The 18,782-nt window shown below is 47.7% G+C and overlaps 1 protein-coding gene across 1 annotated transcript in view; it reads left to right on the forward strand.

Moving 5' to 3' along the window:
• The window catches only part of CSPG4 (chondroitin sulfate proteoglycan 4), an 83,802-nt gene that overhangs the window by 55,421 nt on the left and 9,599 nt on the right, over positions 1-18,782 (forward strand). The window contains exons 2-6 of the mRNA XM_044660248.1: positions 1,530-2,124; positions 2,967-3,143; positions 12,345-12,543; positions 14,465-14,599; positions 15,065-15,231. Coding sequence (XP_044516183.1) covers positions 1,530-2,124; positions 2,967-3,143; positions 12,345-12,543; positions 14,465-14,599; positions 15,065-15,231 — 1,273 coding nt within the window. The remainder of the gene's footprint in view (positions 1-1,529; positions 2,125-2,966; positions 3,144-12,344; positions 12,544-14,464; positions 14,600-15,064; positions 15,232-18,782) is intronic.

Raw genomic sequence — 18,782 nt, forward strand, 5'->3', positions numbered from 1 at the left:
TCTCTCTCTCTCTCTCTCTCTCTCTCTCTCTCTCTCTCTCTCTCTCTCTCTCTCTCTCTCTCCCTTTCTTTCTCTCTCCCTTTCTCAATCTTTCCCTCCCTCTCTTCCACTCCTTCCCTCCCCCTCCCCCCATTTCCAACTATCTCTGCTGGCTCTGGCTCTGGCTGGCTGGCTCTAATTTTCTCTGCTGGCTCTGTCTGTCTCTGCCTTTCTGTCTATCTCCCCCCACCACCACCACCCCTTACACACATACACACTCTATGCATGCATTCATGCCTGTGGTAAACCAAGGAGCCATGAAGAGGAGCTCAGAGGCAGAAGTCTCCTCATAACAGAGGAAACATGGTTTCAAGTCCTGATTTGGGTACCCATTCTCTGTAGGACCTTAGGCAAATGGCCATTAGGCTTCAGTTTCCTCATCTGTAAAATGGGCAAGCTTGAAATGATGATCTCAGAGGCTAATCCTTTCTCCTTCAGAGAGCAGAAGTTGGGGCTTAGAAGAGATTAGTGCAACTTGGGGCTGGAAGTAAGGTGGTCAGAAGATGGATACCAGAGAGTGAGGAGGCAGCCCCCTCTTTCTGTTGGGACCAGTCCAGAATTTCCAAGTGAATCTGGCCAAGGCCCTCCCAGGACTGGTGGTAGCGGGTGAATGGGGCACCTGCATCATGCTTCCAACCCTCCTTATCCCAAGAAAGAGTCTTTTGTGTAGAAACAAGGACAGCGGAGCAGATGTTGCAGAAACCTCATTTCCAGTCTGAGAAGAGGAAGGGCACCCCCTTGTGTCTTAAGATGGAACCCCTCGTTGTATTCACTAGTTTGGGAATCTTAGAATGTTGGAGTTGGAAGGGACTTTTGAGGTTATTTAATCCAGTCTCTCTCACACACACACAGTTTACAGAGGAAGAAATTAAGGCATAAAATGCAAATAACTTGTCCAAGGTCACCCAGCTAATAGTGACCGTGCCAAAATTCAAACCACCAAACTGACTCTTGGCCTCAAGACCTTTCCCCTGTACTCCAGGATCTCTTCCTGAAGAGTCTGAAGAAGTGAGACGTTTTACGTCCTGGGAAAATGGGGGGGGGGTGACATGAGTGTAACACTTTAGGGCAAGAGATCTCTACCTTTTGTGGGTATGTGTCATGGCAGCCTGAGCAGTTAGTCTGATGAAGCCTGTGGACTCCTTCTCAGAAAATTGTTTTTAAATGGATAAAATAAAATACACAAATTTACAAGGAGACCCATTATGTTGAAATGAAGTCCTAAGACCAGGGACTCCTTGAGGATCTGTCAATTGCAGGTTAAGAATTCTTACTCTAAGTTATGGTCTTCCTATAAACAGGTGTGTGTGTGTGTGTGTGTGAGAGAGAGAGACAGAGACAGAGACACAGAGACAGAGACAGAGAGACAGAGACAGAGACAGACAGAAAAAGAGAGAGAGAGAGAGAGAGAGAGAGAGAGAGAGAGAGAGAGAGAGAGAGAGAGAGAGAAGGAAGAAGGAAGGGAGGGAGGAAGGGAGGAAGGAAGAGAGAAGAAAAAGAAAGAGAAAGAGCAATGATGGCAATTTCTCTTCCCTCCCACTAAATACTCCATTTTCCCCTACATTCCTCCCAATCACCTTACCCTCATCCCTGTGCCCACAGGTGGCCCAGGAAGATGTGCCTGCTGCAGAGATTGTCTACAAGGTGACTGACCCCCCAAGAGCTGGCTATCTAGTGACTGTCTCTCAAGGAGCTTCAGCTAATGAGCCACCCAGCCTGGACCCTGTCCACAGCTTCACTCAGGAGGATGTGAATGAAGGCCGGGTCCTATATCTGCACTCCCAGGCAGAGGGCTGGACTGACCGCTTCACTCTGGATGTAGCTTCCAGTGTTGGAGCCACCCTACAAGGAGTGCAGGTCGAGCTGCAGGTGCTGCCCGTCACCATCCCCCTGGAGACCCAGAACTTCAGTGTGCCCGAGGGAGGTGCCCATCCTCTGGCCCCTCCGGTACTTAGGGTCACTGGACCCTACTTCCCCACACTGTCTGGTCTAGAGCTCCTGGTCCTGGAGCCACCCCAGCATGGGAGCATCAGGAGAGGAGAGACACCCCAGGATGGAAACCTCAGCACCTTCACATGGAGAGAGGTACTATCATCACCAGGGAGGAAGTGAGACCCCTTCCCCAGCAGGAAAGGGCAAGGGCCAGAGGCTTCTCTGATGTTCCTGCAACACCCAGACGGCACCCCCAGAGTGGGAATTAAAGGACTCTAACTAAGCAATCAGCAGAGCAGTCCTGAGCAACAGTAACGGCAAATCTGTACTGACAGAAGCAGCTAAATGGCTCAGTGGCTAGAGAGTAAAGTGGATAGAGAGAAGCAAAAAGAGGGCCAGTCTCACTGCTGATAGGACAATCAGAGAAGACTTCCTGAAAGAAGTGGCATCTGAGCTGGGCCTTAAAGGGAAGAGAGGAAGTCCAGCCTAGATCTAGACAAGAGACAAAGAATGAAAATAGGCCAGCCCTGGGCAGATCTGAGGAGTCAAAAGTTGTACAGTCGGGCCGGAGCTTAGAACACAGAGGGAAGGGATGTGAGAGAAGTCTGGAAAGGCGAAGGGTTGCCAGATCCCCTAGGACACTGAACGACAAGATAACCAAATTTCACTTGCCCTCCTATGCTGGCAGGAACCCCCTTTGAGAAAAAGGAGAAAAGACGTGGTAGCCAAGGATTAAAAAGAGTTGATGAGAGGTGGTAAGCAGCCCCTCTCCAGAACCACTGAAAATGGTACAGGAATGACTGCACTTGGAGGTCAATGCAGCCAGAGGGATGATGGTTAGACTTGAGGGATTCTCAAAGGAGCTCAAGTCATCACTGACCAAATGTGGGGGGAATAGTAAAGGGGCTCCAGAGATGTGAGGACCTTGCAGGAAGAGGCAGACTAGGCTAGGCTCTGACCCTTTGTCTGCGTGTCCATCTCTCTACCCTCTAAAGGTGGAACAGCAGCTGATCCATTACGTACATGATGGCAGCGAGACTCTGGCAGACACTTTCATCCTTGTGGCCAATGCCTCTGAGATTGACCGACAAAGCCAGCCCGTGACCTTTGGCATCACTGTTCTGCCCCTCAATGACCAAGTCCCAACCCTCACGGTCAACACTGGTGTACAGGTAAGGTCTCCTGGGTCTGAGAAGACGGAGAAAGCTATGGTAGTTGGTACTCGAGGTTCTCCCAGAAGCTTTCCCTTCCCATGTTCCTGGAGCAAAAGTTCAGAGATCCAGGAGGGTCATGGCAGCTTTCAGCCAGAAGGTGCTCCTGCTTCCACTGTAAAGTTTAGCAACAGCTCTGTGAAGGGCCATCCTGGACCAAGCAACGACAGAGTCAGAAGGGTATCACCCACCTGAATAGAGATCAGAGCTGAGGCTCCCAGTGAGGCAGCCTCCCTCACACACACACACACACACACACACACACACACACACACACACACACAATGGACTTTTTTTTTTAAACCCTTAACTTCTGTGTATTGGCTCCTATGTGGAAGAGTGGTAAGGATGGGCAATAGGGGTCAAGTGACTTGCCCAGGGCGACACAGTTGGGAAGTGTCTGAGGTCACGTTTGAACCTAAGACCTCCCGTCTCTAGGCCTGACTCTCAATCCACTGAGCTACCCAGCTGCCCCTCACAATGGACTTTTCAGGTTCTGATAAGAGGACTCTCGAGGCAGGATTCCTGGGGGTCAGCTCAGGTAGGATCAGTAGCATTCCTCTTACCTTTCATTTATTCATTCAACAAACATTTATCAAGCACCCACTGGGAGCAGAAGCTCCAGGGGAGATACAAAGCTTAGGCAAGTTATGATCCCTGCCTTTCTGGTGACAACAGTCAAGCGGCGATAAATAAGACAGACCCAGAGAACTCTGATATTCCATACTCCACGATATTCCATGATAAGCAATCGGCTCCCCTCTGATCTCTGGACCCACTCTCCTCTTGCTTGGAGCTTGATTATCTGCCCTGCAGATAAGGATCCCAGGGTCCTTAGGGCTTGGCAAAATCTGCATCCTACCTGGCCTTGCCATCTTCCAGGAGCTGAACATGAATCTGAACCCTCTTTAGGTGTTATCTCTCCCACTTAAGGATGGGAGTTCCTTGAGAACAAGGACTGGCTTCAATCTCCGTTGGTATCCCCAGGGCTTAGAGCTTGGCCCATAGTAAATGTCTTTCCATCCAGTCCATTAGAATGATACAAAACAAAGTCTTCTATAAGCTCTGAAGAATTGATTCATTGGGTAGGAGGTGGGGGGAAATCCGAGATGGCTTCCTTGAAGAAGTGGCATTGGAGTTAGATTAAAGCCTGGGTAGGAGTTCATTCCAGGCCTAGGCAATAAGATGAGCAATGGCGGACAGGTTCAGAGAGTATTCTGGGGTTTGGGGGAATAGCTGGGAAGCTTAGTGGTGCAGTGGATAGAGCACTGACCTGAGAATCAGGAAGACTCATCTTCCTGAATTCAAATCTGGCCTTGGATGCTTCCTAGCTGTGTGCCTCTAGGCAAGTCACTTCATCCTGTTTGCCTCAGTTTCCTCACCACCTATCAAATGAGCTGGACAAGGAAATGGCAAACCACTCTAGGATCTTTGCCAAGAAAATCCCAAATTGGGTCATGAAGATTTGGGCACAACTGAAAATGACAGAACAGGGGGATTCGTCCAATTTGTCTGGAGGGGGGAAATATGTGAAGGTGTGTAACAGGAAATAAACCTGGAAAGGTCCTGGAGGATTGTGGGAGACAATGAAGTTCAGCACTTCAAAATGATGGGACTAAAGCCATGTGGGAATAGAATGAGATGGGTACATGTCATCCTTGTCAACTTATCTGCTACTAGAATTCTAGCTAGGAACTAAAAGGTACAGTGGAATGGAGGGTTTTAGGAACTAAAAGGTATAGTGGAATGAAGGGTTGGGAGTTGGGAGACCTGAATGTGAATCCTGTCTCAGAATCTGATTTTCTCTGTGACCTTGGGCAAGTCATCTAACTGTTTTCAGCCTCAATTTATTCATCTGGAAGATGGGGGTGATAACAGCTGCTTCTTGGGATTGTTAACAAGGATCAAATGAGATACTTGAAAAGCACTTTGCAAACCTTAAAGCATGATACACATGTAAGTTATTGTTGTCCTACTGATGTTTCCCAAAAAATTTCAGATCACTTTTCAGCCCACCATATCACAATATGTTCAATTACAAAAAGTGCTTAGCTAATCCCTCTCTGCCAGAGTCCATGGAACATTCAATTTTACATACTTTAATAAACAACAGAAGACCAACTTCTCCTAAAATGACTTCTATCCGAAGTCCACTGAAAAGAGGAAAGGAGGGAGGGGGCAGCTGGGTGGCTCAGTGGATTGAGAGCCAGGCCTAGAAATAGGAGGTTCTGGGTTCGAATGTGGCCTCAGACAATTCCTAGCTGGGCAAGTCACTTAACCCCCATTGCCTAGCCCTTAGTTTTGGAACCAATACACAATATTGATACTAAGATGGAAGGTGAGAAGAAAGAGAGAAAGAAAAAGAGAGAGAGAGAGAGAGAGAGAGAGAGAGAGAGAGAGAGAGAAAGGGAGGGAGGAAGGAAGGAAGGAAGGAAGGAAAGAAGGAAAGAAGGAAAAGAGGAGAGGAAGGGCAGTAGACAGAGAACCAGACCTGGAGTCAGGAGGACCTGGGTTCAAATATGACCCCAAACATTTCCCAGTTGTACAACCCTAGTCAAGTCATTTAACCCCAGTTGCTTAGCCCTTGCTGCTCTTCTGTCTCAGAATTAATACTAAGACAGAAGATAAGAGTTAAAAAAAGACGAGGACAAAATAATAATAATAAGGCCACCCCTGTGCCTTTATACCCTGCTTTTAGCTTCCCAACCTTTTTCCCCATCTCTTCCATGGAGTGATATTCCCAGCTGTCCTGAATTACTCAGGGAAGCCCTTCTCTTGCTCATTTTACAGCTGAGAAAATATGTCTATGGAGGTGATGAGTCCTGCTCTAATTCACAAAGTAGAACCAGAACTGGAATTCAGGTCTCTGGAGAACCCACCCAAAGAACTTTCCTTCTTGGTTCCAAGTCATCTGAGTCAATTTCTTCCAAAGTGTCTTAGGAGTAGACTCAGGCAGGAAGCCCAAGCCAGGTTGGCACAGAGAATTTCTTGCCTAAAGTTGGAGGCTTTGAGAGTTATGGAGGAAAGAATGTCTGGACAATCATCCACAGGGTGGAGAAGCCAGTAAATCCATCTAAAAGCCTTTATTAAACACCTGCTGTGTGCTGGGCACTGTGCCAGATGCTAAAGGTCCAAGGAGAAATGAGAGACTGCCCCGGAGTTTCTTTTAATTTTTCAAAACCTTACCTTCTGGCTTAGAAACAATACTGTGTTGAGGCGGAAGAGCTGTAAGGGCTGGGCAATGAGAATCAAGTGATTTGCCCAGAGTCACACAGCTAGAAAGTGTCAGTGGCTAGATTTGAAAGCAGAACTTCCCGTCCCTAGACCTGGCCGCCCCTGCCTTTGAGTTTCTGCTGAAGAAGCTTTCTTCCTCTCAATAACCAGGCTCAGGAGGGGAACGAGAAATCAGAAGTGCTCGCTGGGAAGCAGAGGCAGGGCGAAGGCTGAGCACCCATCTGGTTCAGTACCTGAGTGTGGCCACAAGGTGGCAGCCTCAGCACACATGGGGTCTGAGGAGCGCTTAGAGAGAAGCACCTCGCATTCCCACTTTCACCAATGACCTAGGAGAAGGGAAGATTGCACCCCTCACCCCACTCCCACCCCCCATCCCTGTCCCAGACTGTAGAGCCCCTTCCTCCTCTGATTTCTCAGTCTGACTTTCCTGGGACCCCTGTCCTGGGGTGACAACTCTTCCAGACACCCTCGTTCTGTAGATGGAGAAACTGACACCCAGCGGAATTCAGCAGCTTTGCCTAGAGTCCAGACAGCCCCAAATGCTAGACCGCCCAAGCCAGCCAGCCCAGCCGCCCCGGAGTGGAGGGTGGGGGCGGGGATATGAGGACCCGGGCCCCGGAGCTGGAGGGCGGCGAGAGAGTGCTGCGGGCTGAAATACCGAGACCTGGGTTTGAATATCACTCGCCTGGCTGCGGGACCGAGGCCCCTCACTTCCCCTTTCTGTGCCTGTAAAGGGGGGGCAGTCATCGCCGCCACCTCACGGAGTTATCTCGGGCATCGGATGGGATGTATGAGTAAAGTGCCCCTGGAACAGGGCGTCATCGCCGTCGTCATCACCATCCTTGTTGTTACTCCTGTGGCTACTGTTACTGCTGCTGCTGCTACTACTGTCCTGATAGTATTACTGTTGTTATAATTATCACTGATTCTGCTGTTGCTGTTGCTACTAGTAGTATATTACTACTACAGATATTATTACTGTTATCATTATTAATAATTCTACTATTACTGTTGCTACTAGTAGTATGTTACTACTACTGATATTACTATTATAATTATCACTGATTCTGCTATTGCTATTGCTACCAGTGGTATATTACTACTACTGATATTATTACTATTATAATTATTAATAATTCTACTATTGCTGTTGCTACTAGTAGTATATTACTACTACTGATATTACTATTATAATTATTAATAATTCTACTATTGCTGTTGCTACTAGTGGTATATTACTACTACTGATATTACTATTATAATTATTAATAATTCTACTATTGCTGTTGCTACTAGTGGTATATTACTACTACTGATATTATTACTATTATAATTATTAATAATTCTACTATTGTTGTTGCTACTACTGGTAGCATATTACTACTACTGATACCATTACTACTTCTGTTACTATGATAAGTATTACTACTACCATTGTCATTGCTTTTACTAGTCTTATACTACTACTATCACTACCACTACTGCTACTATTACTGCTACAATTATTACTACTGCTGTTCCTCCTGGGGTTACCAGTAGGGTCACTACTAGTGGAGGTGGGGTGGTAGAGAGAAGCCCTGGCTGGGAATCAGGAAGCCCTGGGTGGAAATGTTCCCGCAGAGCCTCACTAGCCGGCTGGTAGAGGCTCCTTCTCCTCCCTTGGCAGAGGAGGGATCTGGGTCTATGGTGAATGCCTGGCTGCACCACAGCAAGATCATGGAGCCCCAGAGGCACGGTTCCATCCTGCATCTCGGACCTCGGCAGCGAGCTCCCTCTCCTCTGACCACACGGATAACTGGCTCTCCCATAGTTCTCCCGCTGTAAAGCCGGGGCTCTTGCCCCCTTTGCCTCTCAGCCCTTTGGAGCCCCAGGCTGCTGGGCCACCCTGATGAGAGGTTGGGCCACTTCTCTTCTGAGGCTCTCTTGGGCTCTGGCCAGTCTCTCCCTCAAGCCCTGGGAGGTAGATTCTGCAGGTGTTTTTATCTTCCATCTCTCAATAAACACTTACAATGCACTTAGTGTGGGCCCGGGTCTACCCAGGCAGCAGGAGATGCAGGAGAGAGAAGGAAGGAAGGCAGCATGTTCAGGTACCAAAGAATCCAAACTAGACTTGGCTTTCAGACACTTAGTGGAGAGAACTTGGAGTCAGACTTCAACTAGCTGGATGACCTTGGGCAAACTACTTAATCTCTCTGTGCCTCAGTTTCCTTATCTGTAAAATGGAAGAATTGAACTTCTGACCTCTAAGGCAGCTTCCAGCTCTGAATCTATGATCTTGGGGCACAGTGGGGAGAGTGCTGGACCTGGAAGCAGGAAGACTTGCTTTCAAGTGTAGCCAGACTTAACAGTGTGACCCTGGGCAAGTCATTTCACCTGTCTGCCTCAGTTTACTAGGGATTATAAAGCATGTTTCTCCCAGGGTTGTTATGAAGATGGAAGGAGATGATTGTTGTAAAGTGCTTCCCACAGAGCCCAGCACATAGTAAGTGCTATGTACAGGGTAGCTATTATTATTCTTTGATTACTGTTGGGTTTTTCCTACTAAGCCATCACAGGACTTAGAGCTAAATGGGGCCTTTAAAGACCTCCTAGAACAAAGGTCTGGGAACCCAAAGGGGAAAGCAGTGGCAGGACTTTCTCATACCTCTAACTGATATTCAGCAGTGGTTTAGCAGCAAGATTTAGAGAAGGGGCCCTTCGGGCATCCCTAGGCTGCCTGCAGACACTGAAGAGCCTTGGAAACTTGGGACAGATTTGACTCCTGACCTCCAGCTGTTGCTGAAAGCCTGCATATCACCCAGGAGGCAGGGCTCCAGCCTCTTCCCCCCTTAAGGCTGGCTCTTTGGGCCGCAGGGAGCCACCAGAGGGAGGGAGGAGGGGGAGGGGGCTCTGAAAGCTCCTGGCTCTTCTCCCAAAACTTCAGGCTCTTCCGGGCAGGTGGGACCTCTGGGAGCACAGCCAAGATAGGAGCAGTGTTTGCCTGGGGCTCCCCCCTCCTTCAGAGCACTTTCCCACTCCCTCTACCTCCAAACTAGCCCCCGGGTCTCTGCTATTATGCTCTCCCAGGGGGCTCTGAGACTGCTGGGAATGAGGCTCCATCCGGGGATCCCCAGCCAGCATCTAAGTCCTAAGTCTGAGCCCTCCCTGGGGAGTGAAAGAGATCCGGGCTCTCAACCAGAAGGGAGAGGAGAAATGGGGGGGGGGGCGGCACAGGGCCTTCCTGAGCCTCCTGGGATCATGTTCCTTGGAAGTGCTCTGCCAGGGTAAGACCATCTCTGGGTCTGCAGAATCCCTCCCCAGCTGGGGCCACAGCAGGGAGGAGGGAGCAGACACAGACCCTGTTCCTGGAGGACAGGTGTCAGTAACGAGGAGGAGCTCAGCTGGCAGCAGGACCGTCCCGAGGGAGGCTCCAGTGACTGACAGACTCCAGCTTGGCGCCCGCCGGGGAGGAGGGGCAGGGCTCAGGGGGAACTGGGTCACTCTCTTCCTCAGCTTTTCACCCAGGTGTGAGGACTGCAGGCATCTGGCAGCCAGGGGCCAGCAGCTCCTCTGAGGTGGTCACAGCCAGTGACTGGATCTCTCTCTCTCTCTCTCTCTCTCTCTCTCTCTCTCTCTCATTCTCTTCCTCTTTATTTCTTCTCTTTCTCTCCCTCCCTCTCTCTCTCATTCTTCCTCTTCTCTCTCATTCTCTATCTCTTTCCCTCATCTCTCTCTCCTTCCCTCTTCATCTCTCCTTTTCTTTCTTTTCTTTCTTTCCTTCTCTGTCATTCTTTCTCCCTGCCTTTCTTTCATTCTCTCTCTCCATCTCTCTCATTCTCTCTCTTCTCTTTTCCTTTCTTCTTTTATTCTCTCTCCCTCTGTCATTCTCTCTCCCTTTCTTTCTCTCTCCCTCTCTCTTTCTCTCATTTGCTATTTCTTTCTCTCTCCCTCTCTGTAATTCTCTCTCTCACTCTCTCACCTCCCTCTCTTCCCCCCCCACATTGTCTCTCTGTCTTTTTTTAACTACTTGTTTTGCCCAAAAAGTCATTAACCGATATATCCCCTTTGACCCAGTGATATATTTACTAAGTCTATGCCCCAAACAGAGAGAACTGAGAGAAAGAGAAGAAAGGCAAATATGAAGAAATGTCATTAGGTGCTATATGTCTTTCATTATCAAAATAATATCACACATACAATGTCTACTTTCTAGTTTCACCTCTCTGGGCCTCAGAGTCCATCTTCCATGTACCTCCCCACTTTTGAAAGTTTAGACATGGCATTAGCACATCTATCTCTAGAATTCTATGTGTCACTCAGTTACCTGTCTCTGGCAGCCATTCAAAAGCATCTTTTTTTTTTTAACTTTAAGTCTTTTTTAAATCCTAGAATTTCAGAGTTGGCATGCCCTCTAAGGACTACCTCCTCCGACACATAGCCTCATATACTAGGACCCTGGACATCACAAGGGCCTTATTTTCATAGCTACGTGACCTTGGTTTGGTCCTGTAACCTCCCTGGGGCCTCAACTTCTTCATTTTTTGTAAGAACCAGCCTTACAGCCCTTTAGCTCCTACAGTTCTTAAAATGAGAAATTCAAATGGAGATTCAACAATCTCCAGGGTGTCCTTCAGCTTCCTTTTGCTCTGATCCTTTAATACCATCACACAGCTAGTTATTTCTTCAGAAATCAACCAATACCAAGTCTTGGCACCTACTGTGTGCTGGGCGCTGTGGAAGGCAACGGGTAGACAAAGACACCTAAGGAGCTCACACCAACATCTGCACATATCAGGAGAGAAAATCGAGTCAAAGGAAACACACAGTATTTTATTGGGGGAAGAACTCAGTTCTGGAGAGAAGAACAGAAATAGCTGAGGGAAGCAGCTCATTGGCACAGTGGATAGAACAGGAAGACCTGAGTTCCAGTGTCCAAGGTCACACGGGCAGTAAGTAACAGAGTTGGGATTTGGTCCTAAACGTAGCAACTCTTTCCTCTGGATCTAGAGAACATGTAGACAAGACTGTCTTTTGCCTCTTTCTATATCCCTGGTGCTCAGTACATTCCTGGTACATAGTAGGAACTGAATAAGTGTGGACTGATGGGAGTAGTTATGAGAGAAGGTTTCAGGAGAGCCTTGAATGTCAGGTTCTGGAGTTTCAGTTTTACTGGCAGGCAATGGAGAGTGATTGAAGAGTGTTGAGCAGAGGAGTGACTAGATCCATATTTAGGAAAGATAATAGAAAAGAATGATACAGGGCTGTGTGTAATGGGCCTAGGTCTTGTGGTCAGTGGTAAGTGATGCAAGATATATCTATGGGAGGAAAAAGGTAGTCTTGGCTAAAGTATTTGAGGAATGCTTCCTGGAGGAGGTGGCGCTTGAGCTTTGGAGGATGCTCAGATGGGAGAGAGGAAGGGGTGGTATTCTAAACAAGAAACAGTCTCAGCAAAGGCACCAAGACAGAAATGAGCCTGGTGTGTACAAAGGGTAGGCAGGAGCAGGACCTGGCTTGAGAGCGGAGGGTGGTAAGAATGAAGATGCTGACCAAAGGCAGATGGTACCTTACAAGTAGAAAACTGAGACTCAGAGACGGGATGATTGGCTCGCCCTGGGTCATATATGTAATAAGTGGCAAAACCAGCATTCAAACCCAAGTCCTATGATGCCAAATCTGTGATCTTCTCACTGTACTATGGACCAGACAGGGCAAGGTTTTGAATGACAAACAGGTGAACAGACTCAATTATCTGATCAGGGAGGAGTCACTGGAGGTTTGGGGTAGCTGGACAGAAAAGGGAGGGAGGTGACCATATTAAAAAGGCAGTCCTGATACCGGCATGAATATAGTAATGGATGGTAAGCAGCAACTCATGTGCCCTTCCTTCCATCCATCAGGGTCCTGAGTCTTCTAACTGGGGGTCATCTAACTCTTAGAATGTGCTTACAGATGTGGGAAGGAGCCACAGCCCAGATCACCCCCGATATCCTGAAAGGAGAAGATGCTGACTCCCCACCCGAAGATCTGGTCTTCTCTATCCAGCCACCAACCAATGGGAGGATGGTGCTGAGGCTGTCACCAAGGACGGAGATCCAGCAGTTCACTCAGGCCCAGATCAATAATGGACTCGTTCAGTTTGTCCATGAAGGTTGGTGGAGATATAGACAGACAGAGAGAGAGATGGATAGAGATAGACAGATAGATAAGATAGATGGACATGCAGACAGACAGACAGACAAAAAGACATATAGCTACATATAGATAAATATTAAGTACTTACAATGCACCGGGCCCTGTGTTTATATACTTGGAATACAAATCAAAGGAAACAAAATAGTTCTTGTCCTCAGAGAGCTTATGCTCTTTTTCTTCTTTTCTTTTTCCATCCATCCATCCTTCCTTCCTTCCTCTCTGTCTTTGTCTCTCTTTCTCTCTCTGTCTCTTTCTGTCTCTCTCTGCCTCTGTGTGTGTCTCTGTCTTTTCTCTCTCTCTGTCTCTCTTTGTCTCTCTCCCTCTCCCTCTGTCTGTCTGTCTGTCTGTCTGTCTGTCTGTCTGTCTGTCTCTCTCTCTCTCTCTCTCTTTCAGATTGGATCTCCCTGTCTCATTCTGACTAGAAGACCAATAGCCAATCCCACTGCTGAGTGGGTATAGAAGCTCTGACCAGTTCCATTTCTGACTTGAGCGGGTTTGCCCCTCCTGAGGTAGCCTGGTGGTAGCCACTCATATTGGTGCCAGATTCAGGACAAACGCCTGATCACCTTTAGCCCAACTACTGCTCAAACCTCTGAGCTCAATCAGTCCACTTGCCTCAGGGTCCCTAATAGCAAGGATTCCTGCTGTGTACCACCATCCTCAGCAAGGAGCTTACATTGGAATTGGGGGATTCAGCAATACTCGGGAGCTGAAGGGAGATACACACATTGATGGTATAATTTGGAGATGGTCAGGAAATAAAGAAGATCTATATCTGGGCAGAGTTGAGTGAAAGCTCACCTATCACAGCCTGGGGGGGTTCTGGGGAGGTGGGGGTAGAGTCCAAATTTCCAGTGGAGAGGACGAGGAATTAGCATCAGTGGGGTGCTGTAGCTGGGCACTGTAGCCTGGGAGCCTAAGGTCAGTCAAGAAGATATTTTGAGAAAAACAGCAAAGGAAAGAAAACAGGATTTCAGATATGGAATCACAAGTCATAAAATCTCAGAGTTAGACGGGATCTGATCTAGTTCAATTCATACTCAATAAGGGAGTCACTCAGCCTGTGCAGGGCCATCTCTAGCGAGAGGGACTTCACTGCCTGTCAAGCAGAACATTCCATTTTGAGAGAAGCTCTAATCATCAGAAAGTTTTCATGATAGTAAATTTGTAACTCCCACCCATTACTCCTGGCTCTCGGCTCCTGGGCCAGACAGAACAAGTTTTACCCTTCTTCCAAGTTACCACCCTTCAAATATTTACAACCCCCTGAGCCACCCTACCCTACTATCTTCATTCCCCTCCCCCCATATCTTCTTTCTTCTCAAGAAGAAGTTTCTGCCTCCCACATGAGAGAGTTCGAAGGACATAATATTTTTCCTTCCCAGTTGGGGTGCTACCTTCCCCATTCATCTTGCCTCTCAGAACCCCCAGAGTAGAAAGTCATCCCTTCATTTTCTCTGCTTCAGGGCAAGATTCTACCGTAAGTGTGGTAGGCCTGAAGAGTGTTCACCCCTTAAATCACTTTCACATTATTATTTCATTAGTTCCTCCCAACCCAGCCCATTCTCCCTTTCCCCTACAGTTATCTCTGCTTAAAGAAACGGAATCTAGAAAAGCCAAGAAACTTGCCCAACAACCCTCAGTCAGAACTAGAAGAGCATCCCTGACTCCCTGGCCAATACCCCTCCCACCCACTCTCCAAACTCCCCTGCCTCCCCTGGCCCCTACGCCACCCCCATCTTCCCATCCCAAAGTATCTGACGCCTATGAAACATCCCACCTCTACCCCTCCTGAGCAGAGGGCTCTCCCTACCCCGAAGAGGGAATATGGAGAAGTCAAGGCCATTTTCATGGCCCCACCTTCTGTCATTCTCCAGGGCCCCTGGATGGCGGATTCCATTTCAACCTCTCCGATGGAGATAACGTCTCCCCAGGACACTTCTTTGCTGTGAAGGCTCAAAAGTTGCGACAAATCACTGTGGAAAGCAATCAAGCCCTGACCATCTGTCCAGGTGGGTCTGCTTGAAAACTAAAGATCTGTTTATCTACTCGCTGACTGTGGGGCCATTTATGGGGGCCATTAGCCTGTCGGAATAGCGCTGCTGAGCTCTGTAGTGATGGATTGGACTTCTTCTTACTCCTGCTGCTGGTTGAGGAGAACAAAGAAACCTTTCCTCAACCTCAGCCAGTCAGACTCAGAGCAGTAGCAAAGCCTACCCAGGAACCCTAGTTACTCTCTAGATTCTGGCTACCAAGCCGCCCCTGGGCAGGTTGTTGGTATGAAACTTTGGAGAGCTCACTGCATTTAGACTCAGGAATGTTGGTTCAAATCCCAGCCTTGTCACTTACTCCCTGTGTGACCCTAAGAAAAATTGAAAAGGTTGGACCAGATTGACCCCCAAGTTTCCTTCCAGCCCTAAATCGATGGTCCCAGAACCACCCCCAAGCTGACGAGCTCTGAAATTGCCTTCTTGCAGGAACCTTCCAGACCATCACCAATCGAAACCTGAAAATAACTACCAACGAAGATACAGACCCCCATCACCTGTTTTACTTAGTCGAGCGGGGCCCTTGGCTAGGACGCCTGACCCATTCTCGGCTGGGGAGCAGTGGGGATGCCCTGAGGAACTTCACACAGGCAGAGGTAAGCATGGAATCCATTCCAGCTCTCGTCCCCTTCTCTACAGCTTTGGTGCCAGAGATTTTCTGTCCTTATCCAAGCCCAGAAAGCTAATAGAGACTTCCTGGCTGTGTGACCCTAGGCAAGTCACTTACCCCCAATTGCCTAGCCCTTGTGGCTCTTCTACCTTGGAATGGATACTTAGTATAGATTCTAAGACATAAGGGAAGAGTTTTAAAAAAATTCCAATAGAGGAGAGTCTCAAGACTTTAATTAATACCTTTATGTATGTGAAGATAATGGACTGATCACCTAGCCCCTCTATATGCCTATGTATAAATATCTGCCTCTGCCATGGATCTCATCCCAAAACCATTTATTATGCTCCTACTGTGTGCAAAACCATCAAAATGGAACTCTCCAAATTTCTCTTTATGATAGCAGAGGACAAATTCCAGGTCCTTTACTGTTCTGTATCATTGTTCCCTACTGCTCCTCTAGCCCCAAGAATCTGATTTGTTGGCTTCTTTTCTCTGCAAGAGGCTGATGCTGTCCAGAAATTCACTCTCATTTTCTCTCTGGAAGACTGGGTCCAAAAACTCCGGGACTTGGGGTAGCTAACAAGGCAGCTCTGAAGCTGGTACTGGCCAGGAACTCCCCTTCTTCCTACAGAAAGCTGCATTCTGGGATGGTGATGCCTAGGAACTGTTTCCCCTGCCATCACACACCCCTCTATCCAGGAATTCTCAACACACCCATCCTTCCAGTCACTCTGGCTCCCAGCCTCAGGTTCATCCCTGATTCCTCATTCCCATTCATCCCACAGAGCCAGTCTCTTGTGGAATCTTGTCATGAAACATCTCTCATTTACTCCCCATTCTTTCTACTCACTCTCCATCTGGGCGTACACCCTTACTGCCACATTCCTGGACTACTGCAATAGCCTGCTGGTTTTCCTGATTCAAGTCCCTGATCACTCTAATCCATCTTCCACTCAGCTGTCATAGTGATTTAACCTAAGGCATAGCTCTCTTTCTGTGTGTCTCTCTCTCTCTGTCTCTCTCTGTCTCTCTCTCTCTCTCTCTCACACACACACACACACACACACACACACAGTAAATTTCAGTGACTTTTACCTCCAAGATCCAATAGAAAGTCATCGTTTGGCTATTTAAGGTTTTCTCAGCCTGACTCCTTTCTGCCTTTCCAGTCTTCTTGCTTTCCTCTCCTTCTCCAGTAGTCTTTGATCCAGTGACCCTGGCCTTCTTGCTGACTCTCCCATACACCACTCCATGTCCAGATTCTGGACCTTTTTGCAGTCCCCTATACCTTCAGTGTTCTCCTGCCTCACCTCCATCGCCAAGTTTCCTTGGCTTCTTTCAAGACTCAGCTCAAGGGGGCAATGAGGTGGCTCAGGCCTAGACTGGAGGTCCTGGGTTCAAATCTAGTCTCGATTATTTCCTAGCTGTGTGACCCTAGGCAAGTCATTTAACCCCAACTGCCTAGCCCTTACCGGTTTTCTGCCTTGGAACCAATACTTAGTATTGATTCCAAGATGGAAAAAAAAAAAAAAAAAAAGACAGTTCAAATCCCACCTTCCACAGGAAGTCTTCCTCCTCACAAACCTACCCCCAGTGCTTGCCTTTCTAAGATTACCTTCCATTTTCCTTGTCTATATCTTATATGGACCTAGTTATTTGCATCCTTTCTTTATACCCCCAGCACTTAGCACCATGCCTAGAATATCATAAATGCTTATTGACTGACTCCCCCAAAATCTGAGGTTCAAGAACTCTTAGTCATATGCTTGAGGGCTCTGCCACTCTCTCTTTTTTTAAAAACCCTTCCCTTCCATCTTAGAATCAATACTATGTATTGGTTCCAAGGCAGAAGAGTGGTAAGGGTGGGCAATGGGGGTTAAGTGACTTGCCCAGGGTCTCACATCTAGGAAATATCTGAGGCTATATTTGAACCCAGAACCTCCCATCTCTAGACCTGACTCTATCCACTGAACTACCTAGTTGCCCCATGCCACTTCTTTTCCATAGCTAGATCCAAGCTCCCCGACTCTAGATCCTGATACATAGCACCGTTTGGCCAAACCTGTGCTGAGGGTGGGTAGATCTATGCCCTAGGAAAAATGTTACAAGACAATGTGTAATCAAAGGTCCAAGAACTGGCTGCCGCATCGCTGCTTCTGCCGCTGCCCTCTGTGAGGCTCAGGTAGAGCGATGGTGGAATGGCTGGGAAAGCCGATCAATGGCTCCCAAAAGACAAGACATACAGGGATAAGGGGAAGCGATCCTGCCTCAGAAAACACCCCCACGTCCTCTCCAGGGTGTCAGTGGGCATGTCTACAGCTTCCTCTGAAAGATACGACCAATGCCCCAAAGAAACCTCCTCCAGCCCATGTGGCTCTTCCTGGTATTCAGGGTCTTCTGCTCAGTCCCTTTCCCCATGTTTCCCTTCAAAAGCTAAGGACCCCTTTTTTTACCTACAATGGTTAGAGACCCATCCGGTGGCTATTTACATTTTTTAAACCGTAATTATCCATGGGAATAAGAGAGTAACCGTAAACCCAATCTATTATTTTTCGAGGCTCCCAACCACTCTTCAGACTGAGCTAATGTACCCCTAATTAATAGAAAGCCCTTCATAAATGCTACCTGCCTATAGACTAGCCAGCGGTCATCATTAATGAAATACCCCTTGGGGTTTTTTTTAATTTGAGGGGCAAATAAGCATTTCCATAGCACCTAGTATGAGCCAGGCATTGTGCTAAGTACTTTTTTTTTTGCCCAAATATTATTTCATTTGATCTTCACCACAACCCTGGAAGGTGGGTGCCATTATGATTCTCATTTTACAATAAGAGAAACCGAGGCAAACAGACATGAAGGGACTTTCCCACTATCACACCGTTTGTGTCGGAGGCTAGGTTTGAACTCAAGTCTTTCTGACTTCAGGCCCAGATTCACCATCCCAACCCGCTAATTCAAGGATTGTTGAAAAGTCTCAGCCTTACTAGCAAGTCCATCAAGCCCATTATAACTTGGGTTTTGGTACTTTTAAGACTGACACGCAGTTTTCCTAAAGAACCACCCTGTGATGAAAGTGGTGAAGAAATCATAGTCTCTTCTTTTTATCCTTCGGTCGTTTGGGGCCGTGCCTGACTCCCCATGATCCCGTTTGAGGTTTTCTTGGCAAAGATACTGGAGTGGTTGGCCATTTCCTCTTCCGGATCATTTTACAAATGAGGAAACTGAGGCAAACTGACCAAAATCACACAGCTAATGAGGGTCTGAGGCCAGATTTGAACCGGAGAAAATGAGTCTTCTTGACTCCAGGCTTAGTGCTCTACGCACTGTGGCACCACCTTGCTGCTTCTCTAGCCAGGATAAATTGGAGCTAATTCACAGAGGGAAGGCACTAACTTTAAGAGGGACTGAGAAAGGTGTCTTTTAAAATGTAGAGTTTTCACTGGGACTTAAAAGAAATCGGAGAAGCACAGGAGGGAGAAAGGAGGGGTGAGGGACAGACGGTGCCAATGCCAGGGGTTGTGAGACAAAGTGCCA

This window comes from Gracilinanus agilis, chromosome 2 (assembly GCF_016433145.1).
Source record: "Gracilinanus agilis isolate LMUSP501 chromosome 2, AgileGrace, whole genome shotgun sequence".
In the NCBI taxonomy this organism is placed as follows: Eukaryota; Metazoa; Chordata; class Mammalia; order Didelphimorphia; family Didelphidae; genus Gracilinanus; species Gracilinanus agilis.